The sequence below is a fragment of the Thalassophryne amazonica genome, chromosome 14, assembly GCF_902500255.1.
Source record: "Thalassophryne amazonica chromosome 14, fThaAma1.1, whole genome shotgun sequence".
Lineage (NCBI taxonomy): Eukaryota > Metazoa > Chordata > Actinopteri > Batrachoidiformes > Batrachoididae > Thalassophryne > Thalassophryne amazonica.
The window spans coordinates 71905351-71932293 of NC_047116.1; the positions used below are offsets into that span (position 1 = coordinate 71905351).

General features: G+C 40.4%; 1 protein-coding gene across 1 annotated transcript in view; it reads right to left on the reverse strand.

Moving 5' to 3' along the window:
- arl5a (ADP-ribosylation factor-like 5A) overlaps positions 1-26943 on the reverse strand; it is a 70934-nt gene that overhangs the window by 34780 nt on the left and 9211 nt on the right. Inside the window, exon 3 of the mRNA XM_034186663.1 lies at positions 6097-6244. Within this exon, the coding sequence (XP_034042554.1) occupies positions 6097-6244 (148 nt within the window). The remainder of the gene's footprint in view (positions 1-6096; positions 6245-26943) is intronic.

Sequence of the window (26943 nt, forward strand, 5' to 3'; positions counted from 1 at the left end):
CATCAAAATTTAGTAGATCCTCCTTTTGCAGAAATAACAGCCTCTAAACGCTTCCTATAGCTTCCAATGAGGGTCTGGAATCTGGTTGAAGGTATTTTGGACCATTCATCTTTACAAAATATCTAAAGTTAAGTCAGGTTTGTTGGTTTCTGAGCATGGACAACCCGCTTAAAATCGCACCACAGTTTTTCAATAATATTCAGGTCTGGGGACTAAGATGGCCGTTCCAGAATGTTGTACTAGTTCCTCTGCATGAATACCTTAGTAGATTTTGAGCAGTTTTTAGGGTCATTGTCTTGTTGAAAGATCCAGCCCTGGGGCAAATTCAACTTTGTCAATGATTCTTGAACATTGTTCTCAAGAATCTGCTGATATTGACTGGAATCCATGTGACCCTCAACTTTAACAAAATTCCCAGTACCTGCACTGGCCACATAGCCCCACAGCATGATGGAAACACCTCCAGATTTTAATGTAGGTATCCTTTTTTGGAATGCTGTGTTCTTTTTCAGCCATGCATACCGCCCCTTGTTGTGTCCAAATAACTCAATTTTAATTTCATCAGTCCACAGCACCTTATTCCAAAATGAAGCTGGCTTGTCCAAATGTGCTTTAGCATACCTCAAGCGACTCTGTTTGTGGCATGTACGCAGAAAACGCTTCCTCTACATTACAGCATCTCCTTGTGAAAAGTGCGCTGTATAATTGAACGATGAACAGAGACACTATTTGCAGCAAGATCATGTTGTAGGTCTTTAGAGCAGGTCTGTGGATTGACTATGACTGTTCTCACCATCGTTCGCTTCAGCTTAACCGAGATTTTTCTTGGCCTGCCATTTCGGACCTTAACTAGTACTGTGCCTGCAGTCTTCCATTTCCTCACTATGTTCCTCACAGTGGAAACTGACAGCTGAAATCTGATATATCTTTTTGTATCCTTCCCCTAAACCATAATGTTGAACAATCTATGTTTTCAGGTCATTTGAGAGTTGTTTAGAGGCTCCCGTGTTGGCACTCATTAGAAGAGATAAAAAGAGGGGAAACATTTGCAAATGGCCACCATAAATATCCTTTCCCATGATTGGATTCACCTGTATAAGAAAGTTAAGGGTCAATGAGCTTACCAAACCAATTTTGTGTTCCAATAATTAGTGCTAAATGTATTCAAATCAATAAAATGACAAGGGTGCCCAAATTTATGCACCTGCCCAATTTTGTTTAAATAATTATTGCACACTTTCTGTAAATACTAGAAACTTCATTTCATTTCTCAAATATCAGTGTGTTCGTCTGCTATATATTTAACTGAAATTTCTGATCCAGACAACCAATGATTTATAAAGGAAAATCATGAAAATTATCAGGGGTGCCCAAACATTTGTATACAACTGTATATCATAATCAGATATATTTTCTTTTACATTTGTGCGTGTCTCAGCATTCTAAAGAGCTAATTATTGAGAGAGAGAGAGAGAGAGAGAGAGAGAGAGAGAGAGAGAGAGAGAGAGAGAGAGAGAGAGAAGTACATGTACTGTTTTGAGGATGGAGCGCATTTCTGCATTTCCAAAATGCCACAAGAAACCACCAAGAAATAAATAAAAGCACTTAACTGTTTCACCAAAACATTAAATCTAGGCCTGCATCTTAGATGTACCTTCTGGCAAATTGTAGCTAAATTTCAGCTCTTCTTTTTAAGAAAATTCTTCTCTATACCACTTTATCATGAAGCTGTGTAACTGGGGACACAAAATATCCGCATATAAAATCATCAATAATGATGATATTAAAGCAAACAAACCATCCATCCATCCATTTTCTTTCGCTTTATCCGGAGTTGGGTCGCGGGGGGCAGCAGCTCAAGCAAACCCGCCCAGATCTCCCGATCCACACACACCTCCCCCAACTCCTTCGGCGGAACCCCGAGGCATTCCCAAGCCAGCCGAGAGACGTAGTTCCTCATCTTCAACCACTTATCTGGGATCGGGTCGTGGGGGCAACAGTTCCAATAGGGGACCCCAATTTTCCCTTTCCCAGGGCATATTTACCACCTCTGATTGGGGGAAGCAGAGGCATTCCGAGACCAGTGTGGAGATATAGTCTCTCCACCTAGTCCTGTGTCTTCCCTGCGGTCTCCTCCCAGCTAGATATGCTTGGAACACCTCCCCAGGGAGGCGCCCAGGTGGCATCCTTACCAGACTCCTCTCAACGCAAAGGAGCAGTTTAAGCTCCAATGCATGACTGAAATTCTCACCCAGTGATGAAAGTGGGCCATAGAAAAAAGAAAAAAAAAAAAAAAAAAACCTTAAAAGATTTTGGAAAGGGCCGAAGGCCCGAAGCCCCTGGCAGAGGGTCTAGGTGATGCCCCCCAGAAAAACTGAAATCTCAGATGCCTTCTTGGGCATTATTAGCTTGATTTACCACCAAAAAAAAAAACAAAAAAAAAAACATTTTTTTGGGTCAGGTCTATTTTTCATGATATAAGTTGTGTGAAAAAAGTACATATTCACATTGGACTGTTCCTGTTCTCTCTACCTTTATCTAACATTTTTATCATTATTTAACATTTATTTAACATTTGACAGCAATTTGTGCTTTTGTAACAACTGATAGCGCCTTAAAATAAAATCTGATACAAGAAAAGCTGCATCTACTGTTCATTAAGTCACCACTATAACCTTTAGTTATCAGGAACACTGTTTTGGTTTTAAATTAGATTCTTATTCACTTCTATAAATGGGAAATGCAATAAAACAAGCTGTTAGTATCCCATAAATGCTATTGTCAGCACTGGATTGAAAAATCTCAGTGTTGTGGAAAACGATGCACAAACATTTTTCATATCAATATCTGACTTCTATCAACATGTTTAATATTTATCATATTTTCATCTACAAGGATAATTCAGACACACACCCATGTAACCATAAAAATACAGAATTAGCAGGTTAACATGTCAAGTTTGCTTGGAGAAAGACTGAAGTAAATTCACCCAAAAGACAGAGTTTGATTTGTGTGAAATAACTTCAATAATATTAAATGACAAAGAATTCCATCAAACCAGCCCCATTTTAATTTATTCATGATGAACTTTAGTCTCCTGCAGCAGAACATTTCATCCATTTTCTTTGTTGTTTCAACACAACCGGGAGTTTATGGTAAAATCTGTCACAGTGTCTCTCGTTTGCTGCTGTGTGTACGAGCGGCACCGTGTTACATTATCCTTCAGTCTCGGATCAGGACATGAAAATGTGAGAATATCCACTGCGAGATCTCAGAGACGTTCCCAAACAATTTTACAAACATTTTGAAAGACGGACCACAGACTAAATCTGACGCGTGCCAGGAAAACAAAAATAACCCTTCTTCTTTTCAAGTTTATTGGTAGTTTGCATACCAACACAATGCATTACTGATACCTACTGTTGGTGTGGGATATTAATGGATTCTGATGTATGCCATCAAAAATAAGTCGAAAACTTTCAACACGTGAGTAAAAACCCAGATTTCTGGGAATTTCAGGAAAACTTTTCACTGTCACCCTATCCGTCTCCCCAGCCACCTTCTTAAGGAAACCCATTTTGGCCGCTTGCATCCGCGATCTAGTTCTTCTGGTCATGACCCAAACCTCATGAAAACAGGCGAGAGAAGGAAAGAAGACTGACCGGTAGATCGAGAGCTTGGCCTTTCGGCTAATCTCCCTTTTTGTAACAGTATGGCAAAGCAAATGCAAATCCGTTGCGCTGATTCTCTGGCCAATCTCACTCCCCATGAACAAGACCCAGAGGTACTTTAACGCCTTCATTTTGGGCAAGACATCATTCCCTACCCAGATTAGGCAGCCCATCAATTTTTTGCTGAGCACCATGGCCTAACCTTTAAAGGTGCTGATCCTCATCCTAGCCATTCCACACTCGGTTGCGAACAGGACCCAGTGAGTATTGGAGGTCACAGGCAAATGAAGCCAACAGGACCACATCATCTGTAAAAAGCAGTGATGAGACCCTCCGCCCACCAAACTGTAGAACCGACTCCCCTCGACCACACCTCAATATCCTGTCCATGAATATCACAACCAGGATTGATGACAAAGCGCAGCCCTGGTGGAGGTTCCACAGTCTGGATGTTCCACTGTTTTCAGCAAAAGGCTGATGGGAAAACAATTAAGATTTAGGCTGTTAGTGACCATCCGATGATACACCGGGATTACTTTGTGCACTTTGTGACTATTAGAAGCTTCCCAGCGCATGCTTGAATGGAATATAGCTGCTAATGTTAAGAACTGAGACACAGATTAATTCCAAAGTTTACACAATTTCGATGCTGTGTTATGATAACTCATTTTTAAGAAATAACTGTTAATTTTGATGCAGCCACAGTTAAAGCAACAGCCCTGAAAAGGTTTAGTGCAGCTTTATTGGCTAGATTAGCCTTTCTGCACAATCAATGACTTGCCCATCACTCATCATCACATTAAGGGGAGGTGATGGTCTAGTAGTTAAGCGATGGGTTTGAGACAAGAGGATCCTTGGTTCAAATCCCAGCACAACCACAAAATCACTAAGGGCCCGTGAGCATGGTCCTGAATCCCCTAGTTGCTCTCGGTGGTGTGGTAAGTGCCTTGTATGGCAGCACTCTGACATCACGGTGAATTTGAGGCATTATTGTAAAGCGCTTTGAACATCTGATGTAGATGAAAAAGCGCTATATACAGGTGCTGATCATATAATTAGAATATCATGAAAAAGTTTATTTCAGTAATTCCATTCAAAAAGTGAAACTTGTATATTATATGCATTCATTGCACACAGACTGATATATTTCAAGTGTTTATTTCTTTTAATTTTGATTATTATGACTGACAACCAATGAAAATCCAAAATTCAGTATCTCAGAAAATTAGAATATTGTGTAAAGGTTCAATATTGAAGACACCTGGTGGCACACTCAAATCAGCTAATTAACTCAAAACACCTGCAAAGGCCTTTAACTGATCTCTCAGTCTAGTTCCGGAGGCTACACAGTCATGGGGAAGACTGCTGACTTGACATCTTGCCTGGGCTAAAGACAAAAAGGACTGGACAGCTGCTGAGTGGTCCAAAGTTACGTTCTCTGATGAAAGCAAATTTTGCATTTCCTTTAGAATTCAAGGTCTTAGAGTCTGAGGGAAGAGAGGAGAGGCACAGAATCCATGTTGCTTGAGGTCCAGTGTAAAATTTCCACAGTCATTGATGGTTTGGGGTGCCATGTCATCTGCTGGTGTTGGTCCACTGTGTTTTCTGAGGTCCAAGGTCAATGCAGCCATCTACCAGGAGGTTGTAGAGCACTTCATGCTTCCTGCTGCTGACCAACTTTATGGAGATGCAGATTTCATTTTCCAACAGGACTTGCTGCACACAGTGCCAAAGCAACCAGTACTTGGTTTAAGGACCATGGTATCCCTGTTCTTAATTGGCCAGCAAACTCGCCTGACCTTAGCCCCATAGAAAATCTATGGGATATTGTGAAGAGGAACATATGACACGCCAGACCCTACAATGCAGAAGAGCTGAAGGCCACTATCAGAGCAACCTGGGCTCTCATACCACCTGAGCAGTGCCACAGACTGATCGACTCCATGCCACGCCGCATTGCTGCAGTAATTCAGGCAAAAGGAGCCCCAACTATGTATTGAGTGCTGTACATGCTCATACTTTTCATGTTGATACTTTTCAGTTGGCCAACATTTCAAGAAATCCTTTTTTTTGTATTGGTCTTAAGTAATACTCTAATTTTCTGAGATACTGAATTTGGGATTTTCATTGGTTGTCAGTTATAATCATTAACAGACTTTTTTGAGTGTTCCAGCATGGTAAATATGTGTACCAAATTTCATGAGGCTACAAAAAAAAAAAAAACAATGGGGAGGGGTTTTTAAAAAATTGTAGGGGGCGCCATTTCATCCTACTCAGGCCCTAATAATAAACAGCGCGATTACAATCAGATCCTTGTAGGACTTTGTCCTACTCTGGCCCTAATAATAAACAGCACAATTACAATAGGGTCCTCGTAGGACTTTGTCCTACTCAGGCCCTAAAAATGCAACTCAGTTGTTCCTACCTCTGTGTTGGTGTAGTATGTATTCCAAGAAGATCTAAGGGACTCCTGGCCACCGATATCCCACATGAGAAAATGGGTATTATTGACTATGATCTCTTCCACGTTGCTTCCAATTGTAGGCGAGGTGTGCACTACCTCATTCATTGAACTAGAACATAAAAGCAGAACACAAAACTTTAAGACTGAGTGACATCTGCAATTAGCAGGTTTTCGGTCTCATTTACAAATGCTTACAGAGCATTTTCCCGAAGACCGCATTGATGAAAGAGTTGTACAGATACCTGAACTTGGGGATCTCCACTACTGATGAAGCTGCATACATTGTCAACATCACCTGTAACATCTGTACACCACTGCACCATTTTCATCTCTTTCCATCTTGAAATGCTATGTTAAAGTAAATAGCCAACAGTGATATACCCAAGGCTTCCACAGAGCCTGGACATACAGTTGTGCTCAAAATAATAATGTTTAAAAAAGTGAGTAAAGCTCAAAATCTTTAAAACAGCTTTTATTTCCATACACACAAATGGATTGGGAACACTGCACATTTTGTTCCAAATCAAAACATGAAGAAAAATGTATCAGATTTGCTATTACTGTACTGAAAGTGAAGAAAAAGGAATATTACGATGTTCAAAAAATAGTGTCTGCATTTTTATTTCTGTGACCCTTATTTCACCCTTACAGGTGACCCTTATGTAAGAATGAAGGCAGCAAATGCTGTACATGCTGGTTGCAGTGCATTTCTCTCTGAACAACTGATTAAAATGAGCCATTCCAGACATTGTTCAGAAGAACAGCACAGTTATTAAAAAACTGATTGGAGGGGAGGAAACAAAGAATTGCTGCTCAGCTGACCTCAAATGCTTTAAAATGGCAACCAAAACCAGAAAGATGTGGAAGAAAATGGAAACACACCAATCTAATGGATCAAATAGACAAAATGGCAAAGACTCAGCCATTGATCAGCTTCAGAGTGATCAAAGAAGGTCTAACGTTATCTGTGAGTATTGTTACAAATAGAAGATGCCTATGTGAAGCCAAGCCATGGGCAAGAAGCCCCCACAAAGTCCCATTGTTGAGGAAAAAAAAAGAAAAAAAAAAAAAGGCATGTACTCGATTTGCCAAACACACTGACCTAAAGAGAAATGGGACACCATTTTGTGGACTGAAATCCAAAATTACTTTGCAGAATTACGTGACACACATTTCTACACTCTTCCATGTTTTGGCCTGATATGTCATTTCTTTTGGCTTTAAAGTAATGGGCCTTTCACACCGCACACTTTCGAAATGGCAGAGGCATCTTGAATCAGTCTAAAAAACATTTTCAATGAGACGCGTCGCTTTTTAGACACAACAGAAGCATCGGGTCAAAAATGGAGCTAAAGCAACACATCTGCCGGGAGCGCGCATTGCCACCTGTTGACAGGCTGCTGCAGTCAAAGTTCAACCCAATCCAACTTTCGCCGCTCTGAGCTGTGACGTAGCTTCACGCTGTTTAATAGAAACGAGGCGTCAGGCCAAAACTGCTTTATAAAGGAGCAGTTTTCTGAAGAAAATCCTTGCAAATGATTTTTTTTATCTCAACATTAATTTGTGATTACTATTAAAAAAGTTTAGAAGACGTAATTAAAATAGTAATAAATAAATAAATAAATAAAAGATTATCCCAAGAAACCTTTCTTCATCTGTAAAAACATAACTTACTGTGATTTCTTGTTTAACATAAGGAACCCTGAACGCTATTTTTTTTTTAGACAAAATAGCATAGAAATGTGTACATTTTTAAAGTCTGGTAGATTATTCATATCTCATTTCAACCAGAAAAACAGACACTGTAAATAAATACAATACATATTGTATAACCCCAATTCCAATGAAGTTGGGACGTTTTGTGAAATGTAAATAAAAACAGAATACAATGATTCGGAAATCCTCTTGAACCTATATTCAACTGAATACACAACAAAGACAAGATATTTAATGTTCAAACTGACAGACTATTGTTTTTGTGCAAATATTTGCTCATTTTGAAATGGATGCCTGCAACACATTTCAAAAAAAGCTGGGACAGGGCCAACAAAAGACTGGGAAAGTTGATGAATGCTCAAAGAGCACCTGTTTGGAACATTCCACAGGTGAACAGGTTAATTATAAACAGGTGGGTGTCATGATTGGGAATAAAAGGAGCATCCCCAAAAGACTCAGCCTTTCACAAGCAAAGATGGGTCAAGGATCACCACTTTGTTAACAACTGCATGAAAAAAATAGTCCAACAGTTTAAGAACAATGTTTCTCAATGTTCAATTACAAGGAATTTAGGGATTCCATCATCTACAGTCCATAATATAATCAGAAGATTCAGAAAATCTGGAGAATTTTCTACACGTAAGCTGCAAGGCCAAAAACCAACATTGAATGCCTGTGACCTTTGATCCCTCACGTGGCACTGCATTAAAAATCGACATCATTGTGTAAAGGATCTTACCATGTGGGTTCAGGAACACTTTAGAAAACCATTGTCACTTAACACAGTTCGTCGCTACATCTACAAGTGCAAGTTAAAACTCTACCATGCAAAGTGAAAGCCATACATCAGCAACATCCAGAAACGCCGCTGCCTTCTCTAGGCCTGAGCGCATTTGAAATGGACAGACGCAAAGTGGAAAGGTGTGCTGTGGTCTGATGACTCCACATTTCAAATTGTTTTTGGAACTCATGGATGTCGTGTCCTCTGAACAAAAGAGGAAAAAGACCATCCAGACTGTTACCAGCGCAAAGTTCAAAAGCCAGCATCTGTGATGGTATGGGGGTGTGTTAGTGCCCATGGCATGGGCAACTTACACATCTGTGATAGCACCATCAATGCTGAAAGGTACATCCAGGTTTTGAAGCAACACATGCTGCTATCCAAGCAATGTCTTTTTCAGGGATGTCCTTGCTTATTTAAGCAAGACAATGCCATTCGTAGTACAAGAGTGCGAGTACTAGACTGGCCTGCCTGCAGTCCAGACCTGTCGCCCATTGAAAATGTGTGGACCATTATGAAGCGCAAAAAACGACAACAGAGACCCCGGACGGTTGAACAACTGAAGTCGTACATCAAGCAAGAATGGTAAAGAATTCCACCTACAAAGCTTCAACAATTAGTGTCCTCAGTTTCCAAACACTTATTGAGTGTTGTTAGAAGGACAGGTGATGTAACACAGTGGTAAACATACCACTGTCCCAACTTTTTTGAAACGCGTTGCAGGCATCCATTTCAAAATGAGCAAATATTTGCACAAAAACAATAAAGTTTATAAGTCTGAACATTAAATATCTTGTCTTTGTGGTGTATTCAATTGAATATAGGTTAAAGAGGATTTGAAAATCATTGTATTCTGTTTTTATTTACATTTTACACAACGTCCCAACTTCACTGGAATTGGGGTTGTAGATACTTGGCCATGACTCCTTTCCTTCTTATGAAGAAAACTCACGATAACAGTCTGCTGCAACACATGTTCATATAAAAGCTCAACAACAGAGGGGACAGCACGTAACCCTGAGGGGAGCCAGTGGATGAACAGACCTGATCAGACAATGTTCCACTGCCTCACACTCATTGTATCTTGTTAGTTTACAAAATATTGGACACAGTTCTTCAGAGTAGGATTTAAATGGGAACATTACACAGTGAGAAATGCAATCATTTCCTATAAGAACATACCAAAGAGCTGATATTCCACACTTTTTACACTTGTACCGCAAGTACATACCTTTATCGGACACTGAATTAAATGAAATGAATGAATATCCGCTCAGCGCTGACGGCATTGATGAACGACTGGATATACGTGCCAATACCCACTGTTGGAATGACAATTTTGTACATGGCCCATGTCAAACAAGCATTACTTCCATACATTAATTGACGTCTCCATTGCTGTGCTGCAAAACAGGGCATGACGTGGGGTGTTTGTGGCCAATTAACAAGTGAAGCATGAATTCAAGGTCTGTTTTCGCGCCAAGTTTCTGTCTCAACATCTTTGCCATCCCAGACTTGAATCCAGTCGTCCATGCTCCTGGCTGGAATAGATTCTGGATCTACTGGAGGAGACTCATTTATGGCGGGTGCAGTGGCGCCCCCCTCCCCACTTTCTTCAATCTGCTCATTCCTGTTTGTGGCATCCCACCCGCTGTGTTCACAGCTGCATGCCGTTCTTTGTTCCACCAGCTGCCATGCACTCTGCGCTAGACGCTGCGTATATAAAATAATTATTTTGTGGCGGATTAATAATTTTTTTCTGCAAACTGTCCCAGTCACTTCCTGAATCACAGAGAAGGCTGCAGCCGGAGCCGTTCACACGTGCGCTTAACAAGCTGTAGAACGCATTTTGAGCTGTCTAAAAAGATAATTATTTGTCTTATTTACATCGTCATGACTTGATAAAACAGTTGCATGTTCTTTCCTTCTGGTCTCCAGCTGTTAAAGGATTTATTTTTATGTTTATAACAGATTTAACTTCTTATAATCCTTCAGATGAGCTGCAGCTCTGATGCGATTTGCTGACATCACCACTCGCTTTGTTTACTCCATTTGACGAGCTGCACGTCGTGCGCCTCAAACAAGAGAGACGACCCTCTGCCCCGTGACCTTTCCCACTTCCTTATTTGGTCACACCAGCTCATGTACAATCGTTCATCAATGACGTCAGCGCTGAGCGGCTATTCTACAAAGATGGCGGCCCGCAGGAACTCAGGAGAGTGCGAAGTTCAAATGTCCAATAAAGGTATGCAACTTGTGGTACTAGTGTAAAAAGTGTGGAATATCAGCTCTTTGGTATATTTCTTATAGGAAAGTATTGCATTTCTCACTGTGTAATGTTCACCTTTAAGCAGTTGGCAACAAATGTCAGGTCTGTGGCTCTTATTTGTTTTCACTGAGGAGAAAGCCTTTTCAATAGCTTCCTCTTTAATAGTGAAGTGTTCATAGTCCACTAGTTCATGACTCAAATTCCTCTATTTCTCTGCTAAAACCAAAAACATTAAAGGGAGAATTAAAAACAATTTAGAGCATTTGCAAACTCAGAATCTGCATCAAAGCCCTCTAAAGTGACAGTGATGAGCCCAGATTGTTTGTAGCCATTTTGTTTTCCAGTTTTATTTTATAATTTTGTTTTGCCCTTAAAAAATTCTATTTTCATATGTCTAGTGGCTGTGTGCACCTCAAAGACAGTTCCATGTTTAAAGGCAAGTTTCTTAGCCTGTATATGAGCTCTAACAAACTTGGTAACCCATGGTTTATTATTCGGACAGATACTGACTTAGTCGAATGGATTTCTCTTGCAGAATGCAGCATAAGAAAATCTTACATCAGCCAGCCTGTCTAACTCTCCACGACATGCCTTTATGAACATACAACCCCTGGCAAAAAGTATGGAATCACCAGCCTCGGAGGATGTTCATTCAGTTGTTGAATTTTGTAGAAAAAAAGCAGATCACAGACATGACACAAAACTAAAGTCATTTCAAATGGCAACTTTCTGGCTTTAAGAAACACTATAAGAATTCAAGAAAAAAATATTATGGCAGTCAGTAACGGTTACTTTTTTAGACCAAGCAGAGGAAAAAAATATGGAATCACTCAATTCTGAGGAAAAAATTATGGAATCACCCTGTAAATTTTCATCCTCAAAACTAACACCTGCATCAAATCAGATCTGCTCCTTGACATTGACCCTACGTGTCTTCTTGCAAGGAATGTTTTCGCAGTTTTTGCTCTATGGCAAGATGCATTATCATCTTGAAAAATGATTTCATCATCCCCAAACATCCTTTCAATTGTCCAAAATATCAACGTAAACTTGTGCATTTATTGATGATGTAATGACAGCCATCTCCCCAGTGCCTTTACTTGACATGCAACCCCATATCATCAATGACTGTGGAAATTTACATGTTCTCTTCAGGCAGTCATCTTTATAAATCTCATTGGAACGGCACCAAACAAAAGTTCCAGCATCATCACCTTGCCCAATGCAGATTCGAGATTCATCACTGAATATGACTTTCATCCAGTCATCCACAGTCCACGATTGCTTTTCCTTAGTCCATTGTAACCTTGTTTTTTTTCTGTTTAGGTGTTAATGGTGGCTTTCGTTTAGCTTTTCTGTATGTAAATCCCATTTCCATTAGGCGGTTTCTTACAGTTCGGTCACAGACGTTGACTCCAGTTTCCTCCCATTCGTTCCTCATTTGTTTTGTTGTGCATTTTTCGATTTTTGAGACATATTGCTTTAGGTTTTCTGTCTTGACGCTTTGATGTCTTCCTTGGTCTACCAGTATGTTTGCCTTTAACAACCTTCTCATGTTGTTTGTATTTGGTCCAGAGTTTAGACACAGCTGACTGTGAACAACCAACATCTTTTGCAGCATTGCATGATGATTTACTCTCTTTTAAGAGTTTGATAATCCTCTCCTTTGTTTCAAATGACATATCTCGTGTTGGAGCCATGATTCATGTTAGTCCACTTGGTGCAACAGCTCTCCAAGGTGTGTTCACTCCTTTTTAGATGCAGACTAACGAGCAGATCTGATATGATGCAGGTGTTAGTTTTGGGGATGAAAATTTACAGGGTGATTCCATAATTTTTTCCTCAGAATTGAGTGATTCCATATTTTTTTCCTCTGCTTGGTCTAAAAAAGTAACCATTACTGACTGCCACAATCTTTTTTCTTGATTTCTTATAGTGTTTCTTAAAGCCAGAAAGTTGCCATTTGAAATGACTTTAGTTTTGTGTCATGTCTGTGATCTGCTTTTTTTCTACAAAATTAAACAACTGAATGAACATCCTCCGAGGCCAGTGATTCCATAATTTTTGCCAGGGGTTGTATTCCAATGACTGCACTCAAAACACTCCTGCGAGCACTGCACAGACTCCTCTGTCCATTCTTTAATGTCCTTAGTGGAGACCATTTCCCTCTTCAGAACAGTTCTGTATGTGGGCAGCAGGTGGATGCAGATGTGGTCTCTGTAGCACAAAGGAGGCAAAGAAAATGTTTTATAAGCCTCCTTTACTGACCTGTAACACAGCTAAAGAGTCCTATCCTGTCTTGTAGGACAGGTTACATTTTGATAATAAAAATTAGGAAGTGCCTTCATGCCACAGTCTTTAAAATCCTTAAGGAAGCGGACATTCTTCTGGAGTTTGTCCACTTTATTCTTTAGGGACTGGATGTTCCCCAGGATCGTCAAGAGCAGCGGAAGCCGGCTAAGCCTCTGCAGCTTCCTCAGCCCTACACAGTGCAATTGAATGTATTCACACCGCTTCACTTTTTCCATATTTTGCCTTCATCCCGAATGGATGAAATTAATTTTTTTCCCCTCAAACTTCTACACAAAATACACCCCCCCAATATGACACGTACATAAGTATTCACAGCCTTTGCCTTGAAGCACAAAATTGAAAATGAAAAGAAGTTCAGATCCACCAGGAATCATCCTAGAGCTGGCCGTCCATCTAAACTGAGCAATCGGGGGAGAAGGGCCTTAGTCAGGGGGATGACCAAGAACCTGATGCTCACTCTGTCAGAGCTCCAGCATTCCTCTGTGGAGAGATGAGAACCTTCCAGAAGGACAAGCATCTTTGTAGCAATCCACCAATCAGGCCCGTATGGTAGAGTGGCCAGAGGGAAGCCACTCCTTAGTAAAAGGCACATGGCAGCCCGCCTGGAGTTTGCCAAAAGGCACATGAAGGACTCTCACACCATAAGAAATTAAATTCTCTGGTGTGGTGAGACAAAAATTGAACTCTTTCCTGTGAAAGCCAGGCGACATGTTTGGAGGAAACCAGGCACCATCCCTACAGTGAAGCATGGTGGTGGCAGCATCATGTGGTGGGGATGTTTTTCAGTGGCAGGAACTGGGCGACTAGTCAAGAGTGAGGGAAAGATGAATGCAGCAATGTACAGAGACATCTTGGATGAAAACCTGCTCTAGAGCGCTACTGACCTCAGACTGGGGCAAAGGTTCATGTTTCAGCAGAATAATGACCCTAAACACACAGCCAAGATATCAACTTCAATCAACTTTTTTCTTATATAGCGCCAAATCACAACAAACAGTTGCCCCAAGGCGCTCCATATTGCAAGGCAAGGCCATACAATAATTATGAAAAACCCCAACGGTCAAAACGACCCCCTATGAGCAAGCACTTGGCAACAGTGGGAAGGAAAAACTCCCTTTTAACAGGAAGAAACCTCCAGCAGAACCAGGCTCAGGGAGGGGCAGTCTTCTGCTGAGACTGGTTGGGGCTGAGGGAAAAAAACAGGAAAAAGACATGCCGTGAAGGGGGGCAGAGATCGATCACTAATGATTAAATGCAGAGTGATGCATACGGAGCAAAAAGAGAAAGAAACAGTGCATCATGGGAACCCCCCCCACAATCTACGTCTAAATCAGCATAACCAAGGGATGGTCCAGGGTCACCCGATCCAGCCCTAACTATAAGCCTTAGCGAAAAGGAAAGTTTTAAGCCTAATCTTAAAAGTAGAGAGGGTATCTGTCTCCCTGATCTGAATTGGGAGCTGGTTCCACAGGAGAGGAGCCTGAAAGCTGAAGGCTCTGCCTCCCATTCTACTCTTACAAACCCTAGGAACTACAAGTAAGCCCGCAGTCTGAGAACGAAGCGCTCTAATGGGGTAATATGGTACTACGAGGTCCCTAAGATAAGATGGGACCTGATTATTCAAAACCTTATAAGTAAGAAGAAGAATTTTAAATTCTATTCTAGAATTAACAGGAAGCCAATGAAGAGAGGCCAACACGTACAACATATCAAAGGAGTGGCTTCAGAACAACTCTGTGAATGTCCTTGAGTTGCCCAGCCAGAGCCCAGACCTGAATCTGACTGATCTGAATTAGAGATCTGAAAATGGCTGTGCACTGATGTTCATCACCAACCTGATGGAGCTTCAGAGGTGCTGCAATGACCAATGGGCAAAACTGCCCAAAGATAGGTGCATCAACCTTGTGGCATCATATTCAAGAAAGCTTTCAAAAGAACTTTTTTCATATTGTCATTATAAGGTATTGTGAGTATAATTTTGAAGGAAAAAAATGAATTTACTCCATTTTGGAATACGGCTGTAATTAAAATGTGGAAAAAGTGGAGCGCTGTGAATACTTTTGGGTACACTGAACGCTCTGGGTCCCTCCTCTGCTTATTTCCAAACCATGTCAATATCACCCCCAACTTTGTCTCCAAATGGTTCGACCCAAGCTGTCCTTCTGATGTTTGTTCCTAATCCTGTCCATCCTTGTCACTAACAAAGAAAATTGTAGCCACCTCAGCTGTGCCACCTCCAGCTCTGCCTTGTGTCTTTTTGTTTGCACAACAGTTTCTAAGCCATACAACACACAACACGACTGTCTTAGACTTTGCTCTTTCCTCTTGCAGATGTCCATCTGTCACAAATCACTCCTGCCAGCCTTCTCCATTCACTCCACTCTGCCTGCACTCTCTTCTTCCATCAGCTCCCTCTTATACACACAAATTTAGTCTTGTTCCTGCTGACATTCCATCCCTTTCTCTCAAATGTGCATTTCCACATCTCCACGATAGTCTTAACCTGTTCTCACAATGTCACCTACAAACATCATAGTCCATTGAGACTCCTGTCAGGACAGGTCCAACACAAAGGACTCAGAGCTGATCCTTGATGTAATCCCACCTCCACCTTAAATGCATCTGTTATTGCAACTGTGCAGCTCACTGCTGTTGCACTATCCTTGTACATGTCCTGCACCACCCTCACATACTTCTCTGCCTCTCCAGACTTCCTTATACAATACCACAATTCTTCTCTTGGCACCTTGTAATAAGCTTTCTCGAAATCCAAAGACACACAATGCAACTCCTTCAGGCCTTCTCTATACTTCTCCACTAGCACTCAGAACAAACATTGCATCTGTTGTGCTCTTTCTTGGCATGAAATCATATTGCTGCTCACAGATCTTCAAGTCCTTTCTAAGCAAGGCTTCAACAACCTTTTCCCATAACGTCATGCTGTGGCTGATCAGCTTAATGCCTCTGTAGTTACTGCAGCTCTTTACATCACCCTTGCTCTTAAAAATCAGAACCAAACACACTTCTTCATTCCTCAGACATCCTCTCACTTTCCAAGAATTTATTAAACAGTGTGGTTAAACCTCCATTGCCATTTCCCCCAAGCATTTCTATACCTCCACTGGAATGGCATCTTGTCCAACTGCTTTTCCACTCTTCATAGCTGTCCTCACTTCAACCTTACTAATCATTTGTACTTCCTGATTTACTCTCTCACCATCATCTAGCCTTCTCCCTTTCTCTCTCGCTCTCTATCATTTTCTTCATTCATCAGCTCCTCAAAATATTCTCTCTACCTTCTCAACACAATCTCCTCGCTTGTCAGCACATTACCATCTGCATTTTTCATCACTCTACCCTACTGCACATCTTTTTCACCTTGGTCCCTTTATATGGCCAATCAGTACAAGTTATCTTCTCCTTCCTTAGTGTTTATTTTCTTGTACTGCTCACTATATGCCTTTTCCACCTTATACCTAACCTATTTGTACTCCTGCCTACTTCATTCATTTCTCTCTGACTATCCCAATTCTTTTTCACCAACTTATTTCTCAATACATTCCTTAATGTCTTCGTCCCACCATCGTCTCGTCTTCCTTCCACTGTTCAGATGCCACACCTAGCACCTTCTGACATGTCTCGCTCACCAAATTTGTAGTCCTTTTCTAACTGTCCAAAATCGCTTCACCTCAATCCAGTGCCTGTCCCACCTCCTCCCTGAATTTCACACAACAGTCTTCTTCCTTTAGCTTTCCCCATCTGATCCTTGAGCTCTCACTCCTTTCCTCTTCTTCACCTCAAAAGTCATCCTACAAACCACCATCTGATGTTGTCTAGCCACACTCTCCCTGCCACCACCTTACAGTTTCCCATTTCTTTTAGGTTCCATCTCCTACAAAGACTGTGGTCCGCCTATGTGTGCCTTCCTCCAGTCTCATATGTCACCCTGTGCTCCTCCTCTCTTTTTTTTAAATAAAAGTTTGTATTCACCATAGTCATTTCTATCCTTTTTCACAAATTTACTACCATCTTCCCTTCCATATTCCTCTCCTCGACACCAAATCAAAACATTACTTCCTCTGGTCTGTGTAAGTCTAATCCCATTAGACCTCAGAAGCTAAGCAGTGCAGGACCTGGTTAGTACTTGGATGGGAGAGCTCTTTGGAACACCAGCGGCTGTGTGTTTCTCCAGGTTGCACTGGAGTTGCGTCAGGAAGGGCATCCGGCATAAAATTTGTGCCAAATACCAATGCGGATCATGTGTTGCTTTTACCAACTTGCCCACTCAAGTCCCCTTCAATCACCACTTGCTATCATGCTGGAGTACACTCTCCACCACCTCATCTAACTCACTCCAGAAATCTTCTTTCTCCTTCATCTCACAACCTCCTTGTGGGGCATATGCACCAATGAGATTCACCATCACCCCTTCAATTTCCAACTTAACATTCATCCTGTCACACAATTAAATTCAATTTAAATTAAATTAAATCTCCAAAACACTTTTATGGGCCTTTCATATCGTGTGCAGGGGGCACAGGGCTTGACAACAAGGCAATTTATGCACTGGCCCACAGGGCCAGTAGAATCTGAAAGTTACTGGCCCGGATGAAAATATCACTGGCCCATACTTTCACGCCTGTGCCGAACCGGGGGGTAACTGATAAGAATTTTTTTAAATCAACACTCAGACATTAGAATTGGGTTTCCTTAATGTAAAAACACTTGAAAACAAACACAAAATTCTTATACTACATGATAAAAACCTTAAAGTGAGTAAACTTTGAAAAAAATGTCGGTAGGTAACTGATAGGAATTTTTTCAACACTCAGACATTAATACAAAAATAAATATATTTCTTGATCATTTACAAAATTAATATGTTAAATTTCATAAACCAAGTTCCCTTGCTAATGTTGTCACCGTGGGGTTTCCACAAGGGCATACTGATTAGACTTTTAAACTGGCGTATGAAATCATACCACATTGTCTACCAGGACATGGTATATTTATACTTACTTGTTAGCATATTCTGGCATGGCCCTACAAGTTCCACAGAAGACAACCTCACTCTCCTCATCACGCTCCAGCCATGGCTGTCTTTTCTTCCAGGAAGTTTGCCAAGTTTTCCTCACCCTTTTCTTCTCATATTCAGCATCAGCAGCCTTCCTCTTCTGTGCTTGTTTTGAGGGTGATAGCTGTTCTTTCCTTTGCTTTCCTGGTTTCTGCCCAGGGGCAGGAGGTTTCAAGAAATTCATAATATTCACTGCGCTCGATCTTGCTTAAGCGAAAATGACGCGTCGATGTTGAAGCGAAATTTGCGCCACATCAGAAGATGCGCCTGCAGACGAAGTTTGTCTGCACTTCGGCAATGTTCCCAACATTGCGAAGTGGTGCAACATGTCCTGTCTCTGGTAGCAGCCTGTGAGCAGGACGTATGTCTCTTTTGTCCTTTATTTCACAACTATGACAAGAGTTTTTGGAGGAGCAGCAGCCCCACAGCAGCGGGAGCGGAGTTTCTGTTTCTTTTTTTTTTCTTTTTTTTTTTTTAATTGTTTACATGTGCGCGCGTGAACGGGACAGTTGGTCCTCAAGTTGGGTCCTGCAGAGGCAGAAGGACCGCTGAAAGCAGCCATCATCCAGACGCAGCTCCTGCAGCAAATAACGATACTGCCTGAATTGGGAACGTCTCATGACGTTTGTCAGCTTTCCACAACAACTCGCTCCGTGTGATCAAGGTCCGTCATGTTAACTTGACTGACAACCGGAGCCGGCGAGCTGAATGGAAGCTCCTCCTATTTGATGACGCACCGGGGCGAATTTTCGCAGCAAAAGCAGAGCGACACACCGGGTGAAGGAGGTGCGTCCGTTGCCACGCGACCCCCGCGAATTTGTAGCATCTGATCGCGCCCGGTGTGAATGCGGCATTAGACTAATAAATCTGCCCAAAGCGATTTTAATTCTTACTGGCCCATACGGACCAGTGAAATATGAACTTCACTGGCCCGTGGTGGCCCGGAACATGTAAAAAAGGCCGCCGGGCCATCGGACCAGTGCTATTGTCGAGCCCAGGGGCACTATAAATGTTGCAAGCAGATGCGTAAAATAGACTGAGTTTATGTTTTCCGTTCTTAAGCTGAACAAGTCTGAAAGTCGGCCTGTTTGGAAAGACTTGTGCTCCCGAAATAATAAATAAAAAGCAAAGCACTCTGTGACTCAAAACCACAAGATTAGCAGCAAAAAAAACAAAAAAAAAACAGAAGGGGTGACGGAGATCACCCTGCTGGTAGAAGATGTCTTCAGCGACCATCCGTCAGTAAGCTCAGGGAATCTGCAAAGGCAGAGCTGGAGCAAGCGGCCCAATATGGTGGACATACTGTCCACATTTGGACATATTACACAGATGTAGCTTGTCCAACAGAGCCTCTGCAAATCTGTCTGAGGTGCATGAGTAAGCTGAAAACAAAATGTGACAGTGTGCCACTAAACACTGACATTTTATCAGGTAACATTAGCTTAGTCTTTAGCGCAGGCTGCATTTTGCTAGCTCAATCACTCAGCTGAATTCACTGAATGCTTTTTATTTTTAAATTGTTTGATCCATATTTACCGAGCAATTCTATGCCGTTGATTTTTTTTTTTGTTACTGCTCTGACTACAACAGTCCCAATTTTAAATAACTTACACAATTCATTACCTCCACCAACGAAGTTAGAGAAGGTTATGTTTTTGGCCATTTGTTTGTTTGTGAACAGCCTGGAGCCCAGAATTTTTCATACATCGTTATGAAATTTTGACTGAAGATTCATACCTTGATAGGTAAGAACTGATTAAGTTTTCAAGGTCATAGGTCAAAGTCAGGATAAATCCCCACCTTTATAACTGAACTAATTTAAAAAAATTTAAAAACAGACTGACAAAGACTGATCCGGAACTGAGCCAGGATTACAAATTTATGGGCATTTAAATTTAACATTGAACACCCCCATTTAATGTATATTTTATATTATATCTTAAACAAACATGCCCCAATCACTCTGATATTTGTAAGTGATATGCAGACTGGCACTCACTATCTTCTGACAAAGTTTGATCTGGATCTGTTGCAGATTGTGGATTTTGTGGACATTTGAAATTAATATTGAAAAGCCCATTTTCAACATTTTGCACATTCTGTAGCGCATGGCCTCGCTTCACCGTAATTAAATAAATACATTAATGCTTTCTCAACAAAAACCTGAGGTTTTGAATTGAGGACAGACTATGTTTTACTCCTAACTAGGAAATTCCTGGGCCCATCTGGGGATAGGCTTTGCAGTTACCCCCGTGGGCCTCCACACTGTGGCCCCACACCATAATACAACTGTGACTCAGAGCTTCAAAGGAGCCCTTGCTTGTTTATCGGTTAAATTTCGGTCACTGTGAATTACATAACATTATAACTGCTTCACATCAGAATCTGAACTTCCCCAGGACAGAAGAATCTACCTTTTATGGCCTCACGCCAAGGCCAGAACCTCTCAAGACTGGAAGAAGATCTCTTCCATGATAAGATATGGCCATAAACTTTGAGTCTTGACAACCAGCTATTATCTCTATGTGTTTAAGCCTCTAATAATGTTATATTCATCCAAAAAATGTCTTAGAACAAATAGCATGCCAAAATAGCTAATATGTTTAAATAACTGAATCATTTCTTTGTCTGCCTTTCTGAGCACATGAAGTTTTCTGTAAAGTTACACACCCTAAATGGGTGGAGTTTAATGATGTAAGTCCCCTTTAAAAACTTAGAACAGATTTTTCTCCCTCTCTCAACGCTCTCTTCCTCTCTTCGTTTCTTTAAATGCTTAATTTTATTTTTGGGTCAACAAGGCCCCATGCTAGCCTAACTAAGCTACCACGTGGCTTCATTCATTTATTCGTTGCTTCATTCGTCGTTTCATCTTTGATAATGTTGGCAAATTAATAGCCTGACATTTTTAAGGTTCATCAAGTGTTTCGAATTTTTAAGAGAATGTCCGATCTGAACTTTTCAAAATAATAGCAAATTTACAGAAAAGCGACTTTCCTTTTCTGTACTCTACAATGCTGCTCTTAAAGTTTTATCTTTTTTCTAAATTCACAAAGACTTTTAATCTGGCTCAAACTTTTTAAAAGCTACCAGAACCCATTTTCAACAAACGCCTTCCACCTCTGGGGTCCAGCAAGCTGTCGACCTGACTGCAAGCAGCCATCCTGTTGGTAAAACTAGCCGACACGAAGCCTTGGGATCGCCGGGGAGACCACTGGTTTAACCCCTGACCCAAGTGAGCTCATACTGCAAAGAGCCTAAAACATCAACAACTGACGGACGGTTCATCCAAACCATCTCTTCAATGTATCAGCTAAGTGACCCAGTTAAAAGTTCCAGAAAAACGGTGTGGTTGTCAATGGATGCAAAGTGGTTTCTTTTTAAACATATTTATATATTTGGTTAATAATTTTCTTAGTAATTGGCTTCAAATTTCATCACTAAATTATAATCAGATGTATTTACTTAAAGTCTTTAAACTTTATCTCACTACTTTCTTTCAACGTTTCATGAGTAAGCAAATTATGCCCATAAATGAACTTATTTAATCAATGTCTTCTCAAAATGCCAGCAAACTGTTCATTCCTTGTATATCTGTAAATAAAATGTATATATTTCTGCTGTGGTTCATTTTGTGTTCAGAAGGAAACCCTTGGTCAATCGTATCATAGAATTCAGACTTTCAGACCCGAAACGGATTAATTAAATTGAGACTGATTAATTATGTTTTTTAAAGTACCTATGCTTTAAATGGGTGGTGCCCTGAGGTAATTACATATTATTCTAATTAAATAATAATTATTAAACCCTAAAATGGTAAATTTTTTGGTGACCCATTAAATGAGGTCTAGGCCAATTTAATTCAATTTGGGAGTTTAACAATACTTTCGCTACATATTTTTGCTGCTCTCCATGAGGGCAATAACACATTGTGAGGCTTAACTACTTAATCACTACATTAAATTGGTGTTCATGTGAGGTGCCATTCATTCCAAATAAGCAAATTTAATTGTAATTTTGCTACAGTTATTTTGGTGCCCCGTGCGAGGCATGCAATTCGTTATATTTATTTTGGTGCGCCTGTGTGAGGCGATTTAGAATTCCTTACATCTCAATCAAAAGTGCCTCAATCACTCCCATATTTCTGTTATGGATTTACCTACACCACCAAAATTGAATAGAGGTTCCAATTTTATTCCTGTTTTTCAAAGTCAAAGTCAAGTCAAAGTCAAGTCTGTTTGTCTGTCTTCCAGTTATTCGTCAGAAATCAAGTGCCAAAAAGCAATGACAAATTGTGCATAGCAGAGACAACCAATGTTCTGCGAAAATTATCTGAAAAAGAATTCAGAAACTGAAAAAGTTGGAGGAAAAAAAAACATGACACCACAAAAAAAAAAAAACTTTGATTCAAGTGCATGAACCGAATACATACTCCTGACATTTGATTACATCTAATTTAGCTTATGAAAAGCCACTTCTAACAGGACTTTGACCTTGAAAATTTTTTCAAAGGTAAAATTTTGTGGAACAGTAAACTAGTGTTGGTGGAGATTTGTGCTCTAGTTTTACTTATATTTTAACAGTTTTCAAAAGTAATCAGACTGTAATAAAAAAAAAAAAAAGCACAGCACTGTTTAGTGTATCTTCAGTGTATATTTAAGAAATATATTTCTTTACTTGTCCCACATCAGGAAAATTTTAATAAAAATTCAATGCTGTGAAATTCAGAACTTTTAATATTACTCATGTTTTTTTCCCAATTTCTGTCTCATCTTACAACAAGGAGGAATGTTTTGAGGCCTGGTCCTGAAGAGTCACTGCCTGTCACAAACCAGAAAAGTGGTTGGGAATGCCTTCCAAATGCTTGCTGTGGAGAGAACCCTGCAAATACAAATGCACTGCAAAACATCAAGGAGCTGTACAAAAAACCTCTAGTGGAGATGGAAGAAATGTCGAAAGATGTGAGGAAAGCGGCTCCAAAATTCCACCCAAGAGGCTGAAGTTGCAGGGGAGTTTCAGCCTCTGAGTAAAATTCTGAGAGTTCAGCTCATCTGTCCCCTCTGCAAATCCACACCTGCTGCTGTTCTTCTAAATAAAACGAGAGCTACATATGTAACCACGGCTCTATGAATTCCGTATGACCGCCAGATGGCAGTGCTTTAGCACCTGGATTATTCCATGCGTGCATGCGCAGAGGCAGAGTCTTATACAAACAAAGTCAAGCCAGTAGGTGTGACGTGGGTGACGTCAGCGACAGTATATGAGAGCACGTCACCCAGGATTCAGATCAAGTCATGGGCACCCTTCTATGCCGTAGCAGTAAGGGGCTCAGCATGTGGTTGCTTATGTGAGTACGGTGCCAGTATTGCAGAGGACATCTCTGCTTCAAGCCTGGACAGTCTACCCAATCTGTTGGTCAACGGCACATAAACACAGTTGAAGCAAGCACCGTCTGTGAGTGCTTGTTTCAAGTGTCTATGTCCGAGGCAGGATGGGCATAAAGTATGGCCGTCCTCTGGGTGCAGAGGTGCCAGGCTGCTCCTGCACACATGCAATAGCACAGTAGACATTAGCACATGTGGGTGTAGCAGTAAGAGAGAGACACAAAATTGGGGGTGCAGCAAGCAGACAGCATCCCAGACTCACATCCAGGTGATAACTGTCAGAACAGTAATGAGCAGTGACACTCACAGCCCCACAGACTGACACCTAGGTGTTACAATTGTAAGCCACCAAATGGCGAAGCAGCTGTGAGCTATTTTGGAAAAGTATTAGAGCTGCCACAAATTACTATTTTGATAGCTGACTAGTCAAAGATTATTTTTGCAATTAGTCGACTACTCAGATCATACGTAAATTGCAGCTTATTGCATTTTATCGATATCATTATCGATTCTGCTTATCAATCCGATTCCTTATCGATTCCCTTATCGATACCTCTGAGCGTGTTCACAATGCTGGGCATCAAAACCAAATACCTTCAATTCAAGTTTCAGAAACAGACAAAACTCATTTTTCAAAGAAGTTATTGGCCTTATTGTTTTGCCACTGCTCCTAAGAATCTGTCAAGACAAATTCAGGTGGCTGGTGTGTTTAATAGTCCCACAGTGAGCATTAATTGACCCAACAATACGATGTTTTTTCCAAAATAATGTAACATCTTTGATATAATGTAAATTCAGCTGGACAGAAATAAGATGTACGCCTATTAATCACTAAGAAACATCATATTTACAGCATCATTATTGTTTCTAGTTTTCATTGCTATATGGCATGTGGTACTTTCGGGGCAATTGCAGCTGGTCCGTCCTGTTTTTCTTCAATGAAGTATAATGCAAAATTACTAAAATTTACCATACACACAAGTCACCTTGCATTTAGTGGATAAAAAAACACGTTAAAACTTGTGGAAGTGCCCAAAACAGCTACTGGTTGATCGAAAGAGTCCATAACACTACACGCTGCTGCTCCTCACTGTGGAAAGATAAAAAAATATTGACCTAAGTGTGATGAAGACCTACCCACAGGCATACTCTATAATGACATCCATGAAAAAAATTCAAGTGGCCAAGTCCACACAACCAATGAACCATTTCCATCCCACAAAATGTCCTTCCGTCACACATGTGACGGACAAACATGTTGTGGGACATTTTTTCCCTTTAGTACTGTACATTATTTGTATGGAAAAGGTATCATTTGTATGCATAATTTTTGCATAGTCACAGTGTTTACAACAGATATTTGTGCATTTTTCACAAATTGCATTTACTTTTGCATGAGGACAGATCTCTTAAGGCTCAATGATTTTGTTCTTTTTATGATATTGGACATAATTTTTCTTAATTCACTGCCAATTTACATAGATGAAGGTAACATTTTTACTCAAATCAGAATTTGTGAAGCTTTATGATTCACACATATTTAACTTTGGGATATTGAAGGTTTCAGAGATGGAAATCATCATTTTGGTCATACAGTGTCCATCTGTCACATGTACAGTGTGACGGCTGGATACACACAGTCTAATATTATTAGTCAATATAAGTAACCTGTCTTTTAAAGATGAAATTGGTCAAGTACTGATTGCATGTTTATGCTTCATTGAATTTAGGGGCCCTCAGATTAATTACTTGCAATATATCACTTTAGAATGAAGCAGCAATGCAAGTGCAGAAGCACCAAGTGCAGCTCAATGAGTCCATGCTAAGTGCAATCAGTGTCACAGGGTACAAGTTGTAAACAATATGTTTATTTTGATCGGTGGCTTCAGAATCCTCATTTGGACTGGGATTCTTGAACTGTACAGATATAGCCCTACTCTATAAAGCTTTCTGAAGGTGAGTCACCATGAGTTTCCTGATTTTCCATCAATTCACATTCTTTGAAAAGCTGTTTTTCAAATTCGACTTCTGATAACTAAAAAAAATGCATGTCATTTATTCTAGGGTGCGCTGAGGTTGGTTTTAGGATGATTCCTTTTTATGCACATCCTGCTATGATTTCCCTTTAAATTCACATCCCACTCTGATAAATCAAGATGGCTACTACATGCATGGTGGCCATATTGATTTTATTTTCTGCCTTATAAAAAAAAAATGCCCGGCCCTTTTGTTTTCATTTTCTCAGGGTACTAAAAGTATGTTAGGGTGGTAAGGATGTTTCATATACTGTAGATTTGTGGCATGCTCCAATAATCAAGATGCCCCCATGGCAGCTATCTTGATTTTGGTTTCCACTAAATAACTCGTTAACCGTGAATTTGTTTTCATTTCAAGGTATGTTTGGATGCTTAAAGGGACACATTACTCAATGTTAACCCCTAAAATAAGAGATATGTTGAAATAGTGACATCTTAAACAACAAGATTTGCAATAGATTAGCTTATTTTTTATGTTTTTTTTAAAAACTGACCAGCCTTACATGTGCTACATGTATGAAGTCACAAGTGCTGATTTTGTGCAGCCTGGTGTGCATACATGGATAGATACTGCAGTAAAATAGCTAAAGATCTTACACTTAAATTCTAATGTGACATCAGAAAGTAGCAAATTATATTTCTTGCTCTTATTTATGAATATTAGTCAAATAATTAGCCTATTTTTGAGACTTTGTAAGGAGTTTTACTGATATTTCTATACATGTGTTTACATTCAACAGTGTGTTAAGAGCACTTGTGATGTCATAGCATAGGCAACTGGAAGAAACTTCATTTGAAACATTCTCAAAAAATAAAGGAAAAAAAAAACTGATCGACTGCAGTTTAATGTTTGTATTAAATGTTTGGAAAGAGGTGTCATTTGATTTAAATGACGATTCGCTTTGAAGTTATTAATTCTGAGCAGATGCTATCTTTCTAACTTGACTGGAACGGAGGACGATTCTCATTTCTTTCTCCCAGTTACTCAGTTTAATCCACACAAAAGTGACTCACAATTGACATATTTTAATGGCTTTGAGAGGGGATAAGAAGCAGAGCTGCCGCTTCTGAAGAGGAGTAAAGAAAAGATCCAATGAAGCAGCGGATGAAGCACTGCTTCATTGGTTCAAGGTTCAAAGCAAATGACTCATCGACTACTAAATTAGTTGTCGATGGCTTCAACAGTCGACGTAGTCATGACTCGTCGACAGGTCATGGCAGCCCTAGTACTCACAGAG